The 20633-nt window shown below is 35.3% G+C and overlaps 1 protein-coding gene across 3 annotated transcripts in view; it reads left to right on the top strand.

The window, feature by feature from the left end:
* Positions 1 to 20633, top strand: part of RANBP17 (RAN binding protein 17) — a 425055-nt gene that overhangs the window by 294056 nt on the left and 110366 nt on the right. For 2 of the 3 annotated variants that reach the window (XM_008015284.3, XM_008015285.3), the window contains 3 exons: positions 1010 to 1090; positions 12992 to 13055; positions 13147 to 13255. In XM_008015284.3, the coding sequence (XP_008013475.3) occupies positions 1010 to 1090; positions 12992 to 13055; positions 13147 to 13255 (254 nt within the window). The remainder of the gene's footprint in view (positions 1 to 1009; positions 1091 to 12991; positions 13056 to 13146; positions 13256 to 20633) is intronic. The other variant, XM_073010527.1, reaches the window with a different exon arrangement.

Raw genomic sequence — 20633 nt, 5'->3', positions numbered from 1 at the left:
GTTCTTGTTTTGGTCTTTGATTTTTCTTTTGTTGTTGTTTTAAATGTAATAGATCTTTTTACTGTATTTAAATCTTTTTATATATTAGTTTTTTAAATAAAAGACCTAAAATTATGCTTTGTTAGAATATTAGCATTGTTCTTAACTGAAACTTAATTTCACATATTGAAAACTCACCATCCAAAGGACATTGTAATTTGTCAAGTTTCCATACAACTGGAGTGTGCAGCATCAGATGATGATTTTAAAAGATTTACAGACCTTGACTCTTCAGATCAATTGGGCAACATTTTTTTTTAATTTAAAAAGAAAAACACCTGTATATTTGATTTGAAAGACCACATGAAGAGATTATTGCAAATTGAAATCATTGAAAGAGGTCTAATAGGGCATTCATTAGTTCTAAGAGAAACCTATGTCTGGCAGAGTCATATTCGTGGAAACTGTCCTTATGTTGAACTTATAATATTAGCAGAATAAACTAGTTTCTAGTCACAGACATAACTTTGTACCCATAGCCAAACTTGTATGCCTCCACCTGGCACCCCGCTTTATCTGTGTAACAGACAAACAACACTGTCTTGATTGCAGAGAACAAAGTTAGGTAAACAGTTATGATCATAAGAAGTGAGTTTTGGAGCCACAGATTGATGGTTCATTATTTGGCAGTAATAGTGAGCCTCTATTTGGCTTTCTTTGTGACTCCTGCTTTTCCTCCCTATGTTTTGGGTACAAACTTGATGTTTTCCGGTGAAACACTTAGATGACTTTTTAATTTACAAAACTAAATATATAGAATTATACACCATTTGGAGTGCAGTATTCATTGTAGATTGCATATAGTTTTGAATATGCTAGAAAGAATAGAAAATGTTTTTGAGCCTGTTTTTCACTTTCAAAATATGTGTGACTTAGGTCATCAAACTTACATAAATTTATGTATATTCTCTGATTCTCCCTAGACAAGCAAATAACTTACTTATAATTAAAGACTTTTTTTCATATTTAGTGTTACAAACCTTAAATACTGGGGAAGATGTGAGCCTGTAATTTCAAGGACTCTTCAGTTCCTAAATGACCTTTCTGTTGGATATCCTTTTCACTGTATATCTGACATTATGTATAAACAACCTAGCAAATGCATTTAATTTACCAGGTATTTTTCTTGTTTATAATTTTTGCAATTTTTTTTAAATAAAAAGTTCTTTCATTTATTCTTATCTGTAAATGCATGTTTTTTTAAAGGTTTTAATTAGCTGTATACTATGAAGCATTTAGTCAGAATCACTGTTGAATTTATATGGACATATAGATTCCTAAGTAGTTACAGTTATATTTATACTCACCCAGGCTAATAAATGGTTATATAAGAAAGTATGCAACCACATATATTTTAGTTCAGGCTTTTTTGTATTTGTCAGAAATTCATGTCCTAAAAGAAAGTATGTAACTTAATTTTACAGAGGTTAAAGTATTCTAAAAATATTACCTTAGAAAAACTGCATTCCTATGAGTAAATGTATCTGTAATATTCTTCAGTTGAAAAGAACATCATTTTCATTAGTTGAAAGGCACAGTAGAGTAATACAAAGAAAGTGATAAGCTTTTGACCATTTCTTTGATTATTGCCCCCACCAAATCAACATCTAATCTAATCTAAAATAAGATTTCCCATTATACATTAAATGTTTAGATTTCTCTGTCTGGCAGGTTTTTAAAATTCTAAAACCAAGAATCTTCTTCCTAAATTATAGTTGACAGTGTTGTCATATTTCTAAAAACTAGAAAGAATCATGTAGATTGTCTTTTCTATGTTAGCTATCAAATATATAGGACTTGTGAAAGATAAGTGTTGGATTAGTTAATCACTAAGATTAGCTGATCTTTTAATATGACAACAGATTCTGAAAATGGTGGCATTGGATAGAAACCTTTCATGCAGGTTCATTCCAGGAATATGTTGATGTTAGTTAAGTTTAAAATTGTATTCCTTGGTAAACCATAAAAGATTTCCAAAGTATTAGACACCCACTTTTGTGCTGGAATTTAATATGCAACTTTTTATTGGAAAATAATCGTCCTTGTCTGGCAAAATCCACCATGCAATATTTCTGTTAGTAGGTATAATGCAATAAAGACAGGGAGGGCTATTTATCACTACAAATTTTGAGGATTTCAGGATTCTTTTTATTATTTTAATATATTTCTTTGATATTAAATCAGAAAAATGATAAATTACACCTGTCCAGGCTGTTTTTCCTTTTTACTGGAAAGTGATGTACAACCCAATTCCAATGGTCATTTGGCTTTTTAAGATATGTATTTTTTCTTATTAAAAAAAAACTCAACCCATATTTTTTTCTAATAATAATGCTGAAATACTCTTTATTTCTAACATATGAAGTGGTTTATAAGTACTTCCTAGTATTGCAAACTCTGGCCTTTTCACAATGAATTACTTTGAGAGCATATTATCTGCAAAGAAGCCTCAGTTATTTTATAGCATATATCTATTATTTAGATTTACCCTATTTTTTAGGTTGAAATTGATATTTAGTATAAAATTAATTTGATTTGTATTCTTTTAGTTTAATTTGCATAATGCCTAATTTATTTGTGTCTGCTATTTAAGATCTTTTTTCTATCCTATTAAACCTGTTATATATTCTTTAATTCAAATAGTATAGCCTTTTATTTTACATGCCGTTTATTGCTTTTGAGTACTTCTTGAAGTAAATAAAAAATCATATCTTCAGAAAACTTACTAGATAAAAGTTTAAAAGCTATAATATTTTAAACCAGGGTATAGGAATGATTTCAACATGAGTACATTGATTTATATTTTTTAGCAATTATTTCAGGTTTGCATATTTAGAAATATATATTAGTTCAATTTGATTTCAGTGCTCAGTTATTTGAATTATAAATCATTATGTCCCTTCTAGCTGATCAGTCATGAAATATCTTTGAATTCATTTACATAATGGAATATGTGAGTGGTGTATCTGTTTTTAGTGCAGTTACTGGTTACCTAATGCATGTTTTGTTTTTCCAATCGATTTCTTTATTATAATGTGTTTTTCAATCTTGATTTTAAAGCAATATATTATTTCTGTATTGGGAATAAGATGACATTCTTCAGCAATAGAAACACTTATGCAAGATCAAAATCATCACCTATAGGCCCTTGTTAATGGAAATCTGTTTATATATTAATATTCAAAATATTTTTATTTAAAATATAGAAGTAAATGAAAAGCATGTTATCTCACTATGAGGTTTTTTAATGTTCTTTGTTTATAGTACATGTCTTCAGATACTTTTTGTTTTATTTTTTCTATTTTATCTGCTTCAGATGAACCTTACTCAGTGTTTATGGTGCTCAAAGCCAGTCTCTGAACTTTGGTGTTCTTTTATGTGACCACTTGTTAGAAATTGAAATCACAGAAGACCCCATTTTTAGGAAGTATTAAAAAGCCTTTGGTTGCCTTAAAGCAGTAGTCTCAGACTTTAGTGAGCATCAGAATGTGAGTGCTTTTTAAAACACAAAGTGTTAGGTCCCACTCCCCAGAGTTTCTCTTTCAGGAAATGTTAGGCCTGGGCCTGAGAATTGTCGTTTTCACAAGCCTCCGGTTAAGTTGGTGGCTCCAGGACCATACTTTGAGAACCTCTGCCTTTAGGTAGTTAGAAAATAGTGCTGCATTGTATGTCCTGAGCAGAAAAGTCTGGTACTTCTGTCACAGACACTTTTTCATAGGACTTCGTAAGACCCACTGGACTCACATTTTTAGAGATAGTCTAGTTCCTAAATAACGATGCGGGGCGTAAATCCCCGAATTGTAACTGGGTCCCGGATTGTAACTGGGTAGCTGTCACATTTTACCCCAAAATTGCTGTTTGCCAAATTTGAAACTTTTCAAATTGGTAAGACTATTGTTATTTTAAAATCCAGTGACCTTTTTGACAGAAAGTTTATGTTTTCCCATCAGATTCATTACATGGGTATTTATAATAAATTTAGCAAATACATTTGAGTAACTGTTTAACATACTCTTTTTATTTTCAAGACTAAAGTCCAAGAATTTCTGATTAAATAGCTTTTTTGAACAGGCACAGAACTGAAATGGCTCTGTACAGAGCCAGCCCTCTGTGTTCTGCGTTCACGTTCAGTACTTGGGGATCTTTCCCTTCTTTGAAATGTTTCCTGGTCAGAAATTTTAGTTTCTATCTAAATGGGAAAAGGGTGAGATTGTTCAAATGATTGGAACAAGGAAGCTTCTGGGAAAACTGGAGCGAGAATAAGGGTCATACAGAGCAATCAAGTAAACTTATTTTAAATGCTGAAAACAGAGAACAGTATCACATTTTATCCAAAATTCTGTTTGTTAATCATTATTTCAAGTTTTTGTTCTTTTGAAAGATAATTGATCAGTATTTCTTCTGCAATTTATTGTTTACTCAAATTTGTAGCAGTTAACATGCTCCACTTGGGTTTCAGAAAGGAAATTTCATTCTCTATCAGGCCCTCTGTTGGTAGTTGGCCTTTATTACATAATCATCAAACATGGGAAAACTAAAAATATCTAGAGTGTGTCTGTGTGTGTGTGTGTGTTTTGAGGTCCTTTTTGTAATATACTTTAAGTTCTGGGATACATGTGCGGAACATAGAGGTTTGTTACATAGGTATACCCATGCCGTGGTAGTTTGCTGCACCTATCAACCCATCATCTACATTAAGTATTTCTCCTAATGCTATCCCTCCCCTAGCCCCCCAACCCCCCAACAGGCCCCAGTGTGTGATGTTCCCCTCCCTGTGTCCATGTGTTCTCGTTCAACTCCCACTTACGAGTGAGAACATGTGGTGTTTGGTTTTCTGTTCCTGTGTTAGTTTGCTGACAATGATGGTTTCCTGTTTCATCCATGTCCCTGCAAAGAACATGAACTCATCCTTTTTTATGGCTGCATAGTATTCCATGGTGTATATGTGGCACATTTTCTTTATCCAGTCTGTCATTGATGGACATTTGGCTTGGTTCCAAGTCTTCACCATTGTGAATAATGCTGCAATAAACATACGTGTGCATGTGTCTTTATAGTAGAATGATTTATCATCCTTTGGGTATATACCCAGTAATGGGATTGCTGGGTCAAATGGTATAACTGGTCCTAGATCCTTGAGGAATTGCCACAAGTGGTTGAACTAATTTATGCTCCCACCAACAGTGTAAAAGCATTCCTATTTCTCCTCATCCTGTCCAGCGTCTGTTGTTTCCTGACTTTAATGATCAGTGATCATCAGAGTGAACAGGCAACCTAAAGAATGGGAGAAAATTTTTTTAATCTCTCCATCTGACAAAGGGCTAATATCCAGAATCTACAAGGAACTTAAACAAATTTACAAGAAAAAAACAACCCCATCAAAAAGTGGGCGATGGATATGAATAGACACTTCTCAAAAGAAGACATTTATCTAGCCAACAAACATGTGAAATAAAGCTCATCATCATTGGCCACTAGAGAAATGCAAATCAAAACTACAATGAGTACCAATATCTAGCTTTTTAAAATCAGACTCTATAAGAGACTTCCACATTAGTTTTCGAGTTTATCCAAACTTTTTTTTTTTTACCTTATTGATACTGTTAATGTCAACAGTTCTCAAGGTTAATGACTTCTCCATGTCATTGCAAGGCCAGCTACTTAATTTGCAGGGCCCACCTCAAAAAGAAGAATGTGGGGTTACTTGTTCAAAAAATATTGAGAATTTCAAGACCTCAACAGCAAAGCATTAAACCATGAAGAGGCTCTTCTAGGCACAGGGTCCCCTGTGCAAGTGTACAGCCCACATGCCTATGGAGCTGGCTCTGCTTTTGTTTGGTATAAAGAAATAATTCCTTCCATTTGGCCTCAGACTGACTCTCTAAGATTGTCTCCTTAAGTTCCTGTACACCTGAATTTGGTGAATGTAAATCCCATCCATATACATCATAAATCTATTTATCTACTAGTTTATTTCAGTCATTTTCATTTCTACAAGCCAAAGAATCTGTTTTCTTTCAAAGTCACTTGATGACCATGAAAATTTTATTTTTCACCCCTACCTTTCCCAGCTTCATTTGTCTTTCTTTTGCTTGCTTGTTTTAAGTACAATAATTAGAACTTCATCCTTATCTAGAGTTCACATTAGTAAGACTAAAACAGTGATTTTTAAATGTAATTCCATACTCATCTTGAATCACTGGCCTCTTTCACAAATATTTATTAAGCAGTTGCTAAGTACACGGCAAAAGGACAAATAAAACATAGACCCTGCCCTAATGGATTTTAAATTCTGGCAGAATTGACACTGATTCCAAACGTCCTTTTCTATATTTCTCCAAAGAGCTTAAAGTCAGTTGTTTTATTAATACAGTTTCTTTTTCTTCTGTTTAAATTTAACTCAGATACATTACATACTAATTTTCTGAAAATCTGCACATTAAAAATAATGTGGTTATGTGACATTGTGATATGGCTGATTTGAGGGAGCCCCTTTTATTTGAGGTCATTTAGACATAAGCTTATAGATAAACCATTAAGTATGCGGCTTTTAAACTTACTAAGTAGTGTGCAAACCAGACATCTTCACATCTGTTTCTGACCTTGCCACCATTTGGGTATGAATCCTGAATGTGGTGTCAGAAAGGAGTAGAGAATGAGAGATGACGCAAAGGGCAAGAATGAAACAAGGGTGAAGATGAAAGTAAAATTGTTTATGTCTGTTACAGTAACTATTTAGCAATAAACAGTAATATTTCTGCTTTTGTGAAACAATATTAAAATGCATTGCTTTATTTTACTGAATACCACCATCTCCAGATGGTTTGTGAGAATGTTAAATAAAACTAGTTTCAGCTTACATCCCTCAGGCATACTCCTATTAGCATTTTTTATCAGAGGAAATGTTGATTTATTTCATTGTTTTCTGTCTCTATCAGCCATAGAAAAGTCATCCCATAATTTATCTCCTCTGTTTGTTTGTATACTAGAATCAGGTGTAGAATCCTCCATATTCCCTTTCTGTAGCCCCCTTATTTAGACCTTCACCAAGTTCTTTAGATTTTTGTTTCACAAAATTACGTACCTTGAGTATTGTTTTGATCTGACATTTCTCTTCCCAAAAGCCCACAATCTCTTCCACTTGCTTCTTAGGTCAAGCAAAATTATTGACTTAAATTTGAGCCCTTTGACGGTACTTGACTTATTGAGTTCCCATAGCTAATTTCCTGATCCTCCATTCGACCACAATTTGTACTTTATACTTGGGCCAAGGAAATTTATTTTACCTACCCCTTGACACCCTTCATTATCTTTCACTGAATCACCACATTTGCCACTCTCCCTCATTTGACACTTTGTAACTCAATTAGGTTTATTCAATTCTTCAGTCTTGGCTAAAGACTTAGTAAAGCCATCATGAAATAGCTTAATCCTTAGTCCTTTAATACTCACTAAATATTAATTTCCTTCATTTTATTTCAAGTCGTGGTTTATTTTTCTTAATATTTGTGAACACCTTGTTTTCAATCTATATATCTGGGTATGAATGTTATATTAATATAGTTTAGTATTTGCTGGTCTTCTCTCCTATTAGATTGTAAATTGTTAGAGATTAAGACTTTTTTCTCTTCCTTTATAGTTTCAAAACTTCATACCATGGGCATTTAGAACTTATTGTTACCCCTTCTGTTCTGTGATTATGCCTTAACTTCAGTTCCTTGTAAATGATTATTAGTATCCCTTAAGATACTTCATCTTGGTTATACCTATTTGGATTTTTTATGTGTATTTTTTTAATTATACTTTAAGTTCTGGGATACATGTACAGAATGTGGAGGTTTGTTACATAGGTATACGCGTGCCGTGGTGGTTTGCTGCACCCATCAACCCGTCATCTACATTAGGTATTTCTCCTAATGCTATCCCTCCCCTAGCCCTCCACCCCCCGACTGGCCCTGGTGTGTGATGTTCCCCTCCCTGTGTCCATGTGTTCTCATTGTTCAACTCCCACTTATGAATGAGAACATGTGGTGTTTGGTTTTCTGTTCCTGTGTTAGTTTGCTGACAATGATGGTTTCCTGCTTCATGCATGTCCCTGCAAAGAACATGAACTCATCCTTTTTTATGGCTGCGTAGTATTCCATTGTGTATATGTGGCACATTTTTTTTAATCCAGTCTGTCATTGATGGGCATTTGTTTTGGTTCCAAGTCTTTGCTATTGTGAACAGTGCTGCAATAAACATACGTGTGCATGTGTCTTTAGAGGAAAATGATTTATCATCCTTTGGGTATATACCCAGTAATGGGATTGCTGGGTCAAATGGTATTTCTGGTTCTAGAATCTTGAGGAATCGCCACACTGTCTTCCACAGTGATTGAACTAATTTACACTCCTGCCAACAGTGTAAAGGCATTCCTATTTCTCCATATCCTCTCCAACATCTGTTGTTTCCTGACTTTTTAGTGACCACCATTCTAACTGGCATGAGATAGTATCTCGTTGTGGTTTTGATTTGCATTTCTCTAATGACCAGTGATGATGAGCTTTTTATCATATGGTTGTTGGTCGCATAAATGTCGTCTTTTGAGAAGTGTCTGTTCATATCCTTTGCCCACTTTTTGATGGGGTTGTGTTTTTCTTGTAAATTTGTTTAAGTTCCTTGTAGATTCTGGATATTAGCCCTTTGTCAGATGGATAGATTGCAAAAATTTTCTCCCATTCTGTAGGTTGCCTGTTCACTCTGATGATAGTTTCTTTTGCTGTGCAGAAGCTCTTTAGTTTAATTAGATCCCATATGTCAATTTTGGCTTTTGTTGCCATTACTTTTGATGTTTTAGTCATGAAGTCTTTGCCCATGCCTATGTCCTGAATGGTATTGCCTAGTTTTTCTTCTAGGGTTTTTATGGTTTTAGGTCTTACGTTTAAGTCTTCAGTCCATCTTGTAAATAAATATTGATGTTATTACCCAACTTATCAGAAATGGCCAGATATCATATGAGGATAACCAATTAGTATAGTTTTTGGCCTATATAATCTCCCTTAGTACTTTTATAATGGGTAGTTCTTCCTTCTGTTCTTTTCTTTATATTTGCTTAAAAGGAATTGTGTCTGTTTGTGTGTCTGTGTGCATGTCTGTATGTGTGTATGTGTGTGTCTGTGTGTGTGTCTGGTAGGGTTCATAAGCAAAATTCTACTTGTGAAATAACTAAACTTACATTTCAGTTACTATACTTTGTACGTATAACCTAAGTATGGCAATTTCTGACATGTAGTATTGTCATCTGTGAACTTTCTTCTTTCATCAGGATCTAAGTCTGTCTGCAAAAAGTGTCTGTGAACATGTATGACTTTTAAATATTTGCCCAGATTCAGTATGATTACCCACTCTTTTGTACTTAGTGAATGTGATGTATCTAGTACACTACTGTAATTCTAAATCAAATTTTTTCACATCTTTACACTTCTGTAAATAGGATATATCTTATAATTGATGGTATTTTTAAGTACTTTTTCTTAGTAGTACATATTATATTGATTTCTTTGTTTTACAATCAGTGGTGTTTTAGATTTGATGAAATGCGGTAAATAGTCAGAAAAGGCCTGATACTGTGAATTGAAGTCATACTTGGTGATACTGTGTCGAGCAGCTACTGAATTGTGTAGTACTCCTGTAACCTAAGAAAGCAGTTCATTCTCAATTTAGTTATCCTCCTTTTCAAAGGATACAGATTTTCAGAATTTTCAGCCATCTTATAAGATTATTTTCTTGTTTTTCTTTATATGTTATCCTAGCTATCGATAAGACCATCTTCACCCTCTTCAGTGTTTTCATAACTGTATGGCTAGAGACAGGGATTTTCTGAGAATTTTGTTTAATGGCTTACTGCCAGCCAGACTATAGAGTTTGCTCAATCCTGGATGTGATGCTGGCTCATTAATGAATTGGTCCCTCCTAAAATAAAATGTTTCCCTGTCCCTTCTGGGACTTGATTCCGATTTCAATTGTATTTCAAGGAGCAAATGATCTCTGGAGGAGAACTAGTCTCTTTAAAATCAAATGGATCTGATATACCGTAGTGAAAAGACCCTATGCTTTAGAGCCAGACAGATCTGGATTTGAACTGTGACTCTTCTGTTGACATGTTCCCTATGTGATGTTTCCTATATTAATTTTACTGACTCTCAAGACTTCTAGTACTGTTGCTACTGTTACTGTTACCACCATTACCAGGTTTACTGCTAAGAGGTGTTTTGAATAGACCTCTGAAATCTAACTTAGTGTTGCCATAATTTATCTAATGCTCCACCCAGCCAAAATGGCACAACTCAGATGAACCCTAGTCTCTTAGAGAAGAATAAGATCAGAGTGTAAAGATCATAAAGATGACGTGTTCATTTGCCTTTTTTAACATTACAGACCCACTTAAGAGCCATAACTAGCTTTGAATTGAATTTCTGTAAGAGAACATAAATATTCAGGTGAATTCTCATTTTTTTCTTTATTGAAAAATGTAAAAATTCATTCTTAATCATTTTTTTCTTTGGAATGTAATTAAAAGGCAGTGAGGCTGGCCTTGGTACAAAGTGCACAGATGCCGTTCTGCAGAAAATGTGTCTTTGACAGATGAGATTCTTCCTGTGAATGTTCTGTTTATTGCTTTCATAAATATTCTATTGTCAAAACATGACTTGCTGTTTATTAACAGCACTGACAGGAAGATTCCTATTAATGGCAGCATTCTTATTACCCATAGACCCTGTCACTTTTAACTTTGCAATTTTAAGAGAATTCTATTTGGTAATTACTTAAGATATTTCTAAGTTTATTGATCCTACCCCTGTTTAACTGAGTGAAGTCTGAGTGGCAGGTCTTCAGCCCAGTGACTGACACTGGGAATAATCATCAAATCTGCGTCTTTGGAGGCAAGGAAAAACTTGCTACCTGTCAGCCTTGGTCTTGTTGCCCTGCAGCCTGCCAGAAAAACCCAGTGCATTGTGGCCAGGCACGGTGGATCACTTGAGGTAAGGAGTTCGAGACCAGCATGACCAACATAGTGAAACCCCATCTCTACTAAAAATACAAAAAATTAGCTAGGCGTGGTGACCCATGATTGTAGTCCTGGCTACTTGGGAGGCTGAGGCAGGAGAATCACTTGAACCCCGGGGGGGTGGAGGTTGCAGTGAGCTGAGATCACGCCACTGTACTCCAGCCTGGGTGACAGAGCGAGAGTCTGTCTCAAAAAAAGAAAAAAAAGAAAAACACAGTGCATTGAGCACCTGCTGAGAGCAGTGCAAGAGGGAAAATGCATGGATATCGTCCCTGCCCTTAGAAAGTTTACTGTCTAATACAGATACATGCTAAAATGTAGATGCAAATTTTAAATAATCAGGTATATGGCTAAGCCAAACATACATGCTTCATATGCAACTGGAATAGTTGCTTTGGAATCAGAGGGACTTGAATATAAATCATACTAATTGTTTATCTTTTGAAAAATTATTTAATTTTTTTTAGTTTATTTCCTTACCTGAAAAATAGAAGTGATACTGTCTATCTCATGGAATCGTGAAAATTAGCCTTGCAAGTTGCACACGTTTTGTGAATTCTCTGCATCTTTCTTTTTCCGTGATTGATAACTGGCAAAGACATTTGCATTATGTGGTCCTCAGAACAATCCTGTGAAGTAGCTTGGGCATAGATTTCATCCTCATTTGTTGGAGAGAGAAACTAAGGCTGAGACAGGCTAAGTTTATTACTTGGATTCATTGAATGGTATAGTCAAGCCCAGGTCTCCTGACTCGTGTTCCAATGTGTTTTCCACTCTTTGATACCCATGCCTGAGTGACTAAAATTGAGAATTATACTTTTCAGTGCCCCTGTGCAGAGGCAGTATACTGAGTCATATATTTGGAGATGATGTGAAGGAAACAGAAAGCCAGTGTTTTCCTTGTAATATGAATGGAGCCATATAAGATTATTATAGCCTTCAAGAAAGGCATGAGTGGGTGTTAGGGAATGGCCGAGAGATGCTCTAGCTCTGGTAGAAACACATGACTATGGTAGAGTAAGAGAAGAGGGTATTTGCATACTGAGTAGATGTGTTTAGAATCCACATCATACCTGAAATTATTTAGGCCTTGTATTCATGTTTCCGATTTAACTTCATGCTCCTTCTAAGTTGAACTGTTCAGGTGATAATGTGGTACAGCAGAAAGAACATGGCCTTTGGAACCAAACTACAGTTCAAATCTCAGCACTGTCAATCCATGGCTATATGATCTTGGGCAAGCAACTTAATTTCTCTTAGTTCCTGTTTCATTATTTATGGACTAAAAATAATAATCAATACTTAACAGTATAATTGTGAAGATTAGGTGAATTAACATGTGGAAAATGCCTTTTACATACCAGGCACTTGAGAAATATTAGTTCCTTTAAGCTGTCCATCTATACTTGATGACATGCAGTCTGCTATATCCTCCTAATTATATTCTGATCTTAGATTTCTACTAAGAGAGCTCACTGTTTCTTAGAATTGAGTAATTTTCTCTTTTTTGATAGCCTATTATGGGTCTTTTATAATTATTTCATTATGAAATAACATTAAGTAAGTAGAAGTTCGCAAGTTACACCCAAAATATAAAAAGGGGTCAGTTTTAATTTTCCACTTTCAAGACTTTAATAGTAAAGGAGTTCTTGTCTTAATTATAAAATTCATTCTTTCTTTCCGTAACTAGAATATATATAAGATAGAAAAAGTAATTACATTGGTTAATAATAGATTATCATTCTTAACAAAAGGAAAGACATTTCTATAGGAATGCTCTTTAGAAATTATATTTATTTTTTATAAGTAGAAATTGATGCCACTACAGTTCACTGTTACTTTGTGATTTATTACACACTGATATGACAAATATATTTCCTTAGATTCCTTAACTTCTGTTACCTATATCCTTTTAAAGAAACTTGTGAAGATAGATGCTGTGAAATTCATGCTAAAAAACCACACGGTAAGTCTTATTTCTTTAATTAATGAATAGAATTCTACAAATAGTTGAGGTAAAGCGTTAGTAACTTGGATTACTCTTTTGCTTTCATTAGAGTGAACACTTCCCTTTTCTTGGCATCAGTGACAGTTACAGTCTCAGTGACTTCAGGTGTCGAACAACCTTCTACACAGCGCTCACTCGCCTTCTGACGGTAGATCTAGGTAAGGTTAAGAATTTAAACTCAATAAGGGATCAGCCATATGCTTGTGTGAATAAAGAAGTGGAATACTAGTGGGTACAACATTTAACTTATTAGAATTAGCCATTTCGGACAGTTTTCTACAACCTTCTAAGATTTGAGTGTTCACTTGTTAGCATTAGAGCCAAAAGACAAATCTTTGTACTTAAGGTGGCATTTTTCACTTCACATAACACTTGCACTGATTTTTTACCTCACAACTTACTTTCTGCCTGTCCTTTGACACATTGATTTTACTGCTATGAACCTAGGAATAATCTTAAACAGAGAAAAACTTTACACACAAGTTTTTTTTGCTTGTATGTAAAGATTTTCATCATAGTGATATCTAAACTAGAGAAAAAGTGGAAATGATGTAACTGTCCAACAGTAGGGAATTGTAAAATTATGGCACGCCCACTTACTTGTGGAATGATTGGCACTCAATAAAAATGAATATTTAAAGACAAGGCAACACATGAAATTTTATATTGTAACATTAAGTGAAAAGGCGAAGTGTTACACTGGTGCAAATGGTATGACCATGTATGTTGGAGATGGGGGGACAATACTTCAGAAAAGGCTTAAATGGAATTCTTCAAAAATGGTTAGTACATTCATTGTGAAAAACCGTGTAGAGGGTCCTCAGAAAATTCAAAATAAAATGACTCTACAATCCAGCAATCCTACTACTGGGTGTATATGTATCCAAAGGAAATAAAATGAGTATATCAAACAGCTGCATTACCATATGTTTATTGCATATTCACAATAGTCAGGATATATGGAATCAACCTAAGTGTCCATCCACAGATGAATGGATAAAGAAAATGTGGTATATATACACAATGGAATACTATTCAGCCATAAAAAAGAAAAAAAGTCTGCCATTTGCCACAGTATGGATGAACCTGGAGGACACTATGTTAAGTGAAATAAACCAGGCACAGAGGACAAATACTATATGATATCACTCATATGTGAAATCTGAAAAAGTTGATCTCATAGAACTACAAAGTAGAATGGTGGTTACTAAGAGCTGAGGACTTTGGGGTGATGCTGGTCAAAAGATACAAATTTTCAGGTAGATAGAAAGAATAAGTTAAAGATCTGTTGTACATAGATGGTGAGTATAGGTAATAACAATATATTGTATTCTTGAAAAATACTAAGAGAGTGGATGTTAAAGGTTCTCACCACAAAAATGATAACTATAGAGGTAATGCATTTGTCAATTAGTTAGTTTTAGTTACTCTACATCATATATATGTACCTCAGATATATTGCAGATTTAGTTCCAGACCATCATGATAAAGTGATACAATAAAGCAAGTCACACAGTTTTTGTTTTCCGGTGTATATAAAAGTTAAACTTACGGTACTGTAGTCTATTAAGTGTGTAATATCATGATGTAGATACAATGTACATATCTTAATTTAAAATACTTTATTGCAGCCTGGTGCGGTGGCTCACACCTGTAATCCCAGCACTTTGGGAGGCCAAGGCAGGTGGATCACCTGAGGTCAGGAACTCGAGACCAGCCTGACTAACGTGGTGAAACCCTGTCTCTACTAAAAATACAAAATTAGCCAGGCACGGTGGTGAATGTTTTGTAATCCCAGCTACTTGGGAGGCTGAGGCAGGAGAATTGCTTGAACCCAGGAGATGGAGGTTGCAGTGAGCCGAGATCATGCCACTGCACTCCAGCCTGGGCAACAAGAGCAGAACTCCATCTCAAAAAACAATAAAACTAAATTAAATACTTTATTGCTAAAAAAATTCTAGCAACCATCTGAGCTTTCAACATGTTGTAATCTTTTTCCTGGTGGAAGGTCTGGTCTCGATGTTGATAGCTGCTGACCGATCAGGGTAGTTGCCAAAGGTTGAGGTGGCTGTGGCAATTTCTTAAAATAAGACAGCAATGAAATCTGCTGCATCAATTGACTTCTTTTCACAAAAGATTTCTCTGTAGCATACGATGCTGTTTGATACAATTTGACCCACAGGAGAACTTCTTTAAAAACGAGTCAGTCCTCTCAAACTCTGCTGCAGCTTTATCAACTAAGGTTGTGTAATATTCTAAATCTTTTGTTATTTGAACAATGTTCACAGCATCTTTACCACAAGTAGATTGCATTTGAAGACACCACTGTATTTGGTCATCCAGAAGAAGCAACTCCTCATCCATTCAAGTTTGATCACGAGACTGCGGCAGTTTAGTCACATATTCAGGCTCCACTTCTAATTATAGGTCTCTTGCTCTTTAAATCACATCTGCAGTTACTTCCTCCCCTGAAGTCTTGAACCCCTCAGAGTCATCCGTGAGAGTTGGAATCACTTTTTCCAAATTCCTGTTAATGTTATTATGACCTCCCCACCGAATCACAAATGTTCTTAGTGGTATCCAGAATGGTGAGTCCTTTCCAGAAGGTTTTTGATTTACTTTTCCCTGATTCATCAGAGGAATCTGTGGCACTTTCTAGCCTTACAAAATCCTTTTCCTGAGCAGTAGGCTTCAACAGTTGGCTTAAAATTTTCAGTAAACCATGCCATAAACAGATGTGCTGTCATCCAGGCTTTGTTGCTCTATTTCTAGAGCACAGGCAGAGTAGATTAAGCATAATCCTTAAGGACCCTAGGATTTTCAAAATGGCAAATGGGCACTGGCATCAACTTCAAGTCACTGTCAGCATTAGCCCCTAATGAGAGAGTCAGCCCGGTCTTGGAAGCTTTGAAGTCAGACATTGACCTCTCCTCTCTAGCTATGAAAGTCTTAGATGGCATCTTCTTCCAATAAAAGGCTGTTTCATCTGCACTGAAAATCTGTTGTTTAAGTGCAGCCACTTTCATCAATGGTCTTAGCTAGATCTTCAGTATAACTCACTGCAGCTTCTCCATCAGCACTTGACTGCTTCACCCTGCACTCTGAGGTTATGGAGGCATCATCTTTCCGTAAACCTCATGAACCAACTTCTGCTAGCTTCTAACTCTTCTTCTGCAACTTCCTCACCTCTCCGCTTTCGTAGAATAGAGTTAGGGCCTTGCTTCGCGTTAGGCTTTGGCTTAGGAAATGTTATGGCTGGTATGATTTTCTATGCAGACCAGTAAAACTTTCTTTGTATCAGCAGTAAGGTTGTTTCACTTTCTCATTGTGTGTTTTTGCTGTCATTTTAGTTTAATCGCTTTAATTTTCTTCAATAATTTTTCCTTTTCATTCATCACCTGGCTACCTGGTGCAGGAGACCCAGTGTTTGACCGATTAAAGCTTTTGACATGCCTTTCTCACTGAGCTTAATCATTTCTAGCTTTTGATTTAAAGTGAGAGTTTTGCAGCTCTTCCTTTCACGTGAATACTTGGAGACCATCACAGGGTTATTAATTGGCCTAACATCAATATTGTTGTGTCTCAGAAAACAGAGAGGCCTGAGAAGATGGAGAGATACAAAGGAATGGCTGGTTTATGGAGCAGTCAGCATATACAATATGTATCAATGAAGTTGGCTATCCTATAAGGGCACAATTTGTGGTGCCCCACAACAGTTACAATAGTAACATCAAAGGGCACAGATTACCATAACAGACATAATAATAATGAAAAAAGTTTTAAATATTAGTAAAATTATCAAAATGTGGCCCAGAAACACGAAGTAGGTTCATGATGTTGGCAGAATGATGCCAATAGAATTGCTTGACTCAGGTTTGCCACAAATCTTCAGTTGTTTAAAAAAAAAAAAAAGTGTAGTATCTGTGAAGCACAATAAAACAAGGCCGTCTATGTACTTCAAAACCTGTTGTATACAATAAATAACAAAATTTTATCTGTAAATTCAAAAAATAATTAAAAATGCTAAATGTTGACTTTGGATTGTAGCATGTAGGTAATTTTTTCTATTTCGGATCATTTGAATTTTTTTAGTGTATTCCTTTTATAATGGTAAAAATTAACTTATTTTTAAAATTTGTTACTAAAAAGCTAAAGTTAGTGAGAAGTATTTACAGATGGGCAGTACCTTAGGATGGGCATTTAAGCTTCTTTGTAGTGACTATGTTACTCTAGATTCCCATTTCTCATATTTGAATACTGCAAGTTAGACCAGTTATACATGAGAGGGTTCAGTCAGTGACAATATCATCCTTAGACAATATAGTACCAATAATACTTTTTTTGTTTATCTTGCAGTCTATTAATACATCAACTTAAATATGAATATTTAAAAACATGTTCATACAAACAGAAGAAAAATAATTTTATTTTGCACATAAAAGGCATTGAATTTTGAAATGGAAAGGGGACCACACCCGTCTATGTTTCATGCTTTTTTCCCTGCTTTGCCACAGACTAAATCACCAGAAAGACAAACTGCCAAAAGTTGAGAGAAATGCAACTAGAATGATTAAAGAGCTTAGTGGGATTGATTTCTAAGGAAAGATTAAAAGAACCATGTATGTATAACTTGGCTAAGTGACAACTAGGGCTGGAGGCAAAGAGAACTGTCTATAAATATTTGAAGAGTGTAAACCAGGCATGCAAAACCCAATCATCTGCTACCTTAGGCAAGTGGGAGATGTAACGGAGTGACAGCTTTTCGTACTGCATCCTGGCCTATTTTACCTCTTGGCTGCTGTGTTGGAGAGAAGAGGAGCAGCCCAGACTGTGTCATTGTCCTTGACAATCATTTAGAAAGCACAGCGTGCTAAACTCTGAGGGCAAGACACAGATGAATCAGGCATACTGGGTCCTGGCCTCAAGGAGCTTGTCTTCTCGCTTTCCCAGTTGTCCAAGCATTAAAGAGACCTCGAAACACTTGTCTGGACTTAATTTATTTCCCAGGCCTTAAAAATGCTCTTTTAATAACCCTGTCACACAGAGTGAAAGAAGTGAGGACACCAAAGTTAAAGAGAAGTATCTAGAGGAGAGTTTTTAAAACTAGGTCCATGTCACTCACGTTTTCAGAACCTGGGAATGGAATGGGTTAACGTTTCCTTTTTGATATGGTCATCACAGATATGGAACCTGCTATGAATCTGTGGTAGGTTAAACAACAGGATAGCACTATCAGAGCCTGCGCACAGCCCCAACTCTGTATTCACAGTACTACTGTACTTACTACTGCATTGATAATTGATATTCAGGATGATGCCCAGAAAGACATTGCACACTTTTTGGAAAGTAGATTTCCTCTTATTTAGTATTGCTTAATGTAAACTATGAGGTATGAGAAACTGAAATAAACACATATAATTTAAATGATAGATTTTATTAGTTTTCCCAGGATTCTATTCCTTTGACATACTTAACCATAACAATATGAAGAATAAATTCACGTTTTTAGTTCAAAGTTTGTTTTTTTTTTAATGTAAATATCTGTTGTATTACAAGCACTTTTTAGACAGCTTGAGAGAAACAGAAAGAGATAGGCTATGGTGGAAGTGCTTAGTGCATGGTAGGTGCTGAATATAAGTGAGTTGAAGCTGGATATAAAAAAATTTGAAATCATAGTAGCTACCCCCATAGAACTTCCACATGTTTGAAAAGAAACTCCTTCCTTATTTATCAGTAATTTTTACTCTTTAAAATAATGAAAAGCATCAAGTTATGGTTAAGAGCATCAAGTATGATTTGTTGTATAAATTCCAGAGCTTCTTTCTCTTGTTAAAAACTAGAGTTGTTTCAATGAGAACACTTGGACACAGGAAGGGGAACATCACACACCAGGGCCTGTTGTGGGGTGAGGGAAGTGGGGAGGGATAGCATTAGGAGATATACCTAATGTAAATGACAAGTTAATGGGTGCAGCACACCAACATGGCACATGTATACATATGTAACAAACCATGTTGTGCACATGTACCCTAGAACTTAAAGTATAATAAAAAAGAAAAAAAAACCACTGGAGTTGTTCTTCTTCCCAAAATTATGTTGGGCACCTTCCCGGTATGGACTACCTCTTTTATATTTTTCTAGCACCAGTCAAGGTCTTTACATTGCAGATGCTCAGTAAATGCTTGTTGAATGAATGACAAACAAGTATACAGTAACCAAGATACCGTCATTGTGACTCCTGGAATCAGCTCTGACTGCCAGGTTCTTTCTGGACGTAGCTCTGATCATTGGCCTCTCCAAGACAAAACAAATCAAGTGGCTGATTACCTTCACAAGTGATTAGCTACACTTGGCCACTCTTGTGCCCGATTAGTCTCTTGTTGCTCTCTGTTCAAAGTGTTATTACTTTATAGACGATGATTTGTTGAGCATTGTTGAACACAGTTTTTATTATTTGAAGCCTTGTCTCACGAACTAGGTTGACTGGAACATGGCTGTCAGAATTTCTGTATATATGGCTTGATAGTTTTCTATTGTGTGTTCATTGTCATGGAAACAAGGAAGAAAAAGATAGTGCTATTGTCAAGAGCAGCATAGATTCATATATTAAATGAAAAAAATAAAAACATTAGATAATGAGAATCCTCCTCAAATTAAAAAGAAAAATGAAGACAAACTTTTTATATCACTGATTTTGGAGAGTGGGAGTGGGGATAAGAATCACATAGAAAAAAAACACCTACTTCCTTGCAAAAGTGTCGGATGTGATTCTTGGATGGAAATACAAAACATTCTAATTGAATCCTACAAAAATAAATTGAATATGTCTTGTGTATAAGCCATGCACATTGGAGTGATTAGAAAGGGGGAAAGAAATTGGGTGTCACATTAATTGGTATTTACTTTGAAATGCATTTTGGTTTCTACTCAGTGATTTGCACTTTGTATGAATTTAATTAGATGCTATGTGCCCCAGGTTGTGTTTCAGATGAAAATGTAGGGGGTGGGGGTGGTTGGCAATAAACAGTTGTACCATTTTATCTGATTGCTTTAGCTAAACTAGACAAAATGTTCACTTGCATAAAAAACAGAATTGAAAGCATTTCATCATTAGAATGGTGGTGTTTCAAAACATGTGAGAGATGTTGGCAAGTTTTCTTGGTGTTCCAAGAAATGATCAAAATGAATGTAGAAAATCCCTTCATGTGCAGAAAAAAATGGATGACCAACCGTATGTGCACGCATGTTAGCCCTTCTAAGAATCACTTAAAGTTCCCTAAGTTATTTAAAATTAACTTGGTCGATCTAATAAACTAAAGGAAAGATAGTATTACCCGAGCCAGTAAATGGAGACCCTCCAAGGAGCTATTCAGTATAAAATACTTGAATACATAAAAATCTTCTATTTTGTTTAATTTGAATGCAGGTGAATTTAGTTGACAAATACTGAAGAGGGTAAGTGTGGCAAGGCGCTATAACAACACTTTTCATTTTGTGAAGGACCGAAATTATTATTTGCAAATTCAGTTTTTACCA

This window comes from Chlorocebus sabaeus, chromosome 23 (genome assembly GCF_047675955.1).
Source record: "Chlorocebus sabaeus isolate Y175 chromosome 23, mChlSab1.0.hap1, whole genome shotgun sequence".
Classification (NCBI taxonomy): Eukaryota; Metazoa; Chordata; class Mammalia; order Primates; family Cercopithecidae; genus Chlorocebus; species Chlorocebus sabaeus.
Note: the sequence above shows the minus strand (reverse complement) of the source record. Positions and strands in the feature narration are given on the sequence as shown.